Source organism: Hyalella azteca, unplaced genomic scaffold (assembly GCF_000764305.2).
Source record: "Hyalella azteca isolate HAZT.00-mixed unplaced genomic scaffold, Hazt_2.0.2 contig7995, whole genome shotgun sequence".
NCBI classification, from domain to species: Eukaryota; Metazoa; Arthropoda; class Malacostraca; order Amphipoda; family Hyalellidae; genus Hyalella; species Hyalella azteca.
This window is the reverse complement of record NW_025938101.1, coordinates 52,790-58,696: the sequence shown is the minus strand read 5'-3', so window position 1 is coordinate 58,696 and position 5,907 is coordinate 52,790. Positions and strand designations below refer to the sequence as shown.

At 41.9% G+C, this 5,907-nt stretch overlaps 1 protein-coding gene across 1 annotated transcript in view; it reads right to left on the bottom strand.

Annotated features, from left to right (window-relative positions):
• Positions 1 to 4,732, bottom strand: part of LOC108679596 — a 19,657-nt gene extending 14,925 nt beyond the window's left edge. The window contains exons 1-4 of the mRNA XM_018168249.1: positions 4,341 to 4,732; positions 3,550 to 3,632; positions 1,415 to 1,605; positions 23 to 316 (exon numbers count right to left, since the gene is read on the bottom strand). Coding sequence (XP_018023738.1) covers positions 23 to 316; positions 1,415 to 1,605; positions 3,550 to 3,616 — 552 coding nt within the window. The 5' untranslated portion in view covers positions 3,617 to 3,632; positions 4,341 to 4,732. The remainder of the gene's footprint in view (positions 1 to 22; positions 317 to 1,414; positions 1,606 to 3,549; positions 3,633 to 4,340) is intronic.
• Between the last annotated feature and the right edge of the window lie 1,175 nt (positions 4,733 to 5,907).

Genomic DNA, 5,907 nt, shown 5'->3' with positions numbered 1-5,907 from the left:
CCTGGATGCCGATGGAACGCACCTGGATGCCGATGGAACGCACCTGGATGCCGATGGTACGCACCTGGATGCCGATGGTACGCACCTGGATGCCGATGGTACGCACCTGGATGCCGATGGTACGCACCTGGATGCCGATGGCACGCACCTGGATGCCGATGGTACGCACCTGGATGCCGATGGTACGCACCTGGATGCCCGGGTAAGTCTTGTTCTCAGCGGTGCTGCGCACCCCAGGGATGCTGCCCGCCGACCGCCCCTCGCAGATGTAGCGGAAGCGCAGCGCCTTCGCCTGCGGCTGCTCGATGATGCGAACCTGCAGCAACATCATGAATAAATAAAAAACAAAGACTTCATAAAACACGAATAAATATATAACAAAGACTTCATAAGTCATGACTAAATAAATAGCAAACACTTCATAACTCCATCGACGCGCGCACCACAGCCATGGCGCGTGCACCACAGCCATGGCGCGTGCACCACAGCCATGGCGCGTGCACCACAGCCATGGCGCGTGCACCACAGCCATGGTGCGTGCACCACAGCCATGGCGCGTGCACCACAGCCATGGCGCGTGCACCACAGCCATGGTGCGTGCACCACAGCCATGGCACGTGCACCACTTCCTATAGGATAAGTAGCAACATTCTCTAATGAATAACACTCTCGTGGTGAAATCCAATAGCCATTCTCTAAAAAAAACACAAGCCCGGATGAATGTATTAATCAAGGATAAGATTTAAAAAATAACAATAATGATGGTCAATAATCATCGAATAATTAATGTGGAGAATAAAGTCATTTGCACTAAGGCTTTCTGCTTGAGGTGTAGCATGGGGTCGACGGTGGTCAGGATGTAAGTAAACCATTAAAATTATACGAGAGTATTCTAAACAATAATACGAATAAGAGATCATTACATAATAATTTAACTACCTATATAACAGATATTCGTACGTAGGCCTTCTGCTTGAGATGCAGCATGGGGTCGACGGTTGCCACCATCCATTAAAATTATACGAGATTATTCTATTCAATAATACGAATAAGAGATTTATATACAATAATTTAACTATATCAGAGATATTCGTACATAGGCCTTCTGCTTGAGGTGCAGCATGGGGTCGACGGTGGCCAGGGGCCAAGGTGTAGGCTTTAAGTTAGACTCCTTTAAAATTATACGAGAGTATCCTAAACAATAATACTACGAATGAGAGCTCACTACATAATAATATAACTTTATAATAGAGATATTCGTACGTAGGCCTTCTGCTTGAGATGCAGCATGGGGTTGACGGTGGCCAATATGTAGGCTTCAACCATCCATTAGAATCATACGAGAGTATTCTATTCAATAATACGAATAAGATATTATTATACAATAATTTAACTATATAAGAGATATTCGTACGTAGGCCTTCTGCTTGAGGTGCAGCATGGGGTCGACGGTGGTGGTGGCGGTGCTCAGTGTGGAGTAGTCGGCCTCTGAGGGCGCCGAGGCCGCGCCGCCCCCGCCGCCCCCGTTGGTGATGTTGCCGTCCCCGTACATGAGGCCCGTGGCGCCCGTCCCCGTCCCCGCCATGTCGTCCCCGATCACCTCAACTGCACGACACCACCATGCACTCACACAAACAATGGGTATATTGTCCAAATAGTGGCATACTTTCTGAATCCACAGCACGGGCAAAAGGCGGACGTAGCCGAGCAAATGAACCCTTTTGCTGGGCCAAACTGTGTCAGGATGACCCACTCAAGTAAATGCCTCGCTAATTGAAAAATGTTTCATTCATTTCAATGTCAAACTAGAAATGCATTATGGATTCAAAATAAAGTGATTTTCGATCCTAAATTAAGATGGAATAAATGTTCACAGTTCCCATTCTCCAGCTCTGTCATCCCCCAAGCTATGGTCCAGCTCTGTCATCCCCCAAGCTACGGTCCAGCTCTGTCATCCCCCAAGCTACGGTCCAGCTCTGTCATCCCCCAAGCTACGGTCCAGCTCTGTCATCCCCCAAGCAACGGTCCAGCTCTGTCATCCCTCAAGCTACGGTCCAGCTCTGTCATCCCCTAAGACTGGTAGGTACTCTTTTGTTTCGTTACTCTGTAATTTTATGCAGACTAAGAACAGATGAAAAAAAGCTGACCTGGGTCACATCGTGACATAACTCAGTTCACAGACACTGTAAGCTTTGAACATCTTAAATAAATACACACTCAACACAAAACACTTAAACTGACAAAAGAGAAAAAAATAACAACCGAACAATATAAATCAACATAATTCAAATCTAGACGGCAATCATTACAGAAAGTAAAATCTTACGGAAGTCGTGAAAAGCAAGTTCCATGAAGACGTCCTGGTCACGAAAACGACGGTTTAGAGCCATTCCTGCGCTTGTCGAGAGATATTTAGAAGCTAGGTAGATATTAGGGCGCTAGATAAATATTATGGCGCTACTTTGATTTCACGACGCTAGTTATGTGTCATCATTTTAAACAGCTTGCTAGTGAACGGTAAGAGAAAAAGACAAAGGAGGACCAATTTTCCGTTTTCAAACGTGCGAATACTTGGAGTGAGTGCAGTTACACTAGATTATTTCAAAATGAAGACAGTTCGTTGGCTCAGGCGAATATGCATCCATCTGTTCTCAGCACAACATCAAAATAATGCTCACTGAGAACACAATGCAGGACACTGTGAACGAGGCCAGTGCCAAGGATAGTATACCTGAATAGGTGCTGAGAAAATCACGAACTTAATTCCTGTAAAGCCTAACTTTTGCAGCGATAAGATAGCAGTGAGACAATTTTAGAGTGTCCAGCGTGGCGAGATAAGCAAGCATGTAGGCCCATCTTAGATGCAAGCGGTGTTAAGTGGGCTAAGCTGTCACTTCCTCAAGCACATCTGATAAGGATGCCAAAAAAAAAACACAACGAAGAGCTACAGGTGTAGAACCTCGATATCAGCCAAATAAATCGCATGCTATTACTGCGAGTTTAAAAAAACGCGTTAAGAACATTTGCTTCTGAGGTTAAACAGAAAATCCTTACTTCCGGTAGCCGCGATCTGCGGAATCAAGATCAGATCGTTGAGAAGCAAAACTGAAGGGAAAAAATTCCTTGTTGTCATGCTATTAGACAGGCATGATGAACTGAGACGCAGTATAACTGACTACAGAAGCAGGATTTAGCAGGCGTAACTTGCTGGGCAAAAACTCAAACAAAAACTGGTAGCTGGGGCAGGAGTGACGACGAGCGATCGTTCAGGAAGTGACTCCGGGTGCATTCAAAAGTCATGCACAAAATGAGAGCAAGAGGGCAATTATAAATGTTATGTAACAGAAATGTGTAGGTAAATTACGATAGAGCGAGCGCCCCGAGCGCATGGCTCTCGTGTCGGGGCCAGCTAACTTGAGATATAACTCGAGACAAGCTGACAAACGCGGGGACTCACTGACATTGCTGATTCAGTGAGCGCTGACAACCACAAGTTACTTACTGACATCGTTGATGTTGCTTTCAACATGAACAAACGCGGGTACTCACTGACATCATTGATGTTGAGGGTGAGCGCGTTTGCGGGCCGGGGTGTGGCGAACATTGGGTCTGACATCGCAGCCAATGACAACCTGGCAACATCCAACATTGTTTTCAGACATGCCGCCACGCAGGAACATTTTCCTTACTAAGTAGGCTCAAATCTAATGAAACTTAATGGTCAAGGTTATAGACATATTTGCAAGCATTAGTCTTAACACTAACCTAGTGAACTGTTATAGCCAAATTGATTGAAGTGACCATGCGGCACTATTGACCACAGCAGTGCTCCAGCTGACCAACCCTTCCAGTGCTTGTTTACAAGGACAGTAGTGACGGACAGTAAGACTTTCAACATGCAAACTGCAACTAATTATCCTGCTACTGCACTTGTGTAAGGAGTTACTGGGTTCTTCCGTGGCCAATAGTGCTGCATATGGGGGCTATCAGCAAGTTAAAAAAAATGCAACTAACACTTTATAGATGTAAGTAAAAAAGGCAGCTAATACTTGAAAGATGTAAGTAAAAAAGGCAGCTAATACTTGAAAGATGTAGGTAAAAAAGGCAGCTAATACTTGAAAGATGCAAGTAAAAAAGGGCAGCTAATACTTGAAATATGTAAGTAAAAAAGGCAGCTAATACTTGAAATATGTAAGTAAAAAAGGCAACTAATACTTGAAATATGTAAGTAAAAAAGGCAGCTAATACTTGAAAGATGTAAGTAAAAAATGCAGCTAATACTTGAAATATGTAGGTACTATCTGCTACTACTGTCCCAGTTCTAGCCACACTTGTCTCACCAGTGTCTTCAAACGACGTGTAGTTCCCAATGCATCGTTAGCACTCAGACTGTGTAGTGTTATTTCATCTCATGAGAAAGTTGTTACTATCCACCTCCTCAATGTTGGACATTGAGCAGTAGAATCTAAAGTTGAGATTCTAGTTTGCTCTGCTCCAGTTGGAAATTTTGATGCTCTGATGTTTACTTTTCGATTACACGATATCACTAAATTTTCTAACCTCAATTCAGAACTGAGTAAGTATATAAATGTATGTACATATAATATATATGAAATAATGTGTAAGGTTTTATGCACTGGAAGGCTCCTCCTTTTCTTAATTAATATGTACAATATAAATCTAATAATGCACAAAAGTTCAAACTTTGGTGAGGCTGCAAATAGTTTAATCTGAAAAAAAAACAAGAGACTAGTTAAATCTAACATGAAAATTTTGTAAACTGGTTACATTAATAAATGGTTTGCATCAAACAAAAATGTGATAATTATACCTACCTGCTAAAATTAAACATGTTTAAATGGAACTTTTTTGCATGGCAGTGCAAACTAACACATTCAATACAAGTAAGAACTCATTTGCAGGGGTTGCTTGTGCAGCAACCTCAGGAGTAAATACACGAGGTTCAGTCCTGCAGCCAGCCTACACCCCCATCAATTATGGTCATTTTTAGCGCATTTTCTCATTTATAGAAAAAATGCACTACTGTGCTCGCCAAGTCTGTCCGTCCGTCCGTGACCTCAAGTTTTCGTCGACGAGAAAATGCGCTCTCTGTCACTCACTGCAGTGAGTACACTGTTAGAAAAATTACCGTTAACGGTATTATACCGGCGTTTCAGTGGCCGGTCAGCATGTGAAAGAAACACCGTGTCGCCGTTTTTATTCTAATTTAACGCTAGAAATCTGTAAAACATCTGATAAAAACGGCGAAACAGTTTATTTTCACGGGGCCACCGGCCCCTAGAACGCCAGTGGGACCGTTTTTTTAACGTTTTTTTCTAACAGTGTACTGAGTTATATTTTTATTCCTATTGCTTACAGGAAACATTAATAAATGGACCAATAGCCAGGAACCAATAGATTTTGCAATAAAATCAATAAGTTTTCTGATATTAAGAAATGTTCTTGAGAATATTCATCTTCTTTACCCTACCAAGGTTTAGAATTTAAATGTTTTCTTTGGGTCTGCAGCTTGGACCATTCAGAACTTGGGCAATAACCTGAATAAGCCAATCAAATAATAAGTTAAATGAAATTGAAAATAAATAATAAGAATTTCCAGCAAGCTACAGATTTGAGGCTTGTCATTAGTTGTAAGCAGTTTTTATAATCGATGCATAGCATTCATTACCTTCAATATATAAGCCTGGAGGATATTCAGTATTTTTAATAAGGATCACAATTTTTTTCACAAATTCTTTGTTCAACATGTGTACCTATATATATAAATGTGAACAGGAACAAATAATCAGAATTATCTCTAAAAAATCAAGCATGTACTAGTAATCCTCATTAAAATGGTAGTAAATATTTCAAATACTAGCATCTTATTGTAATAATAGTGCCATA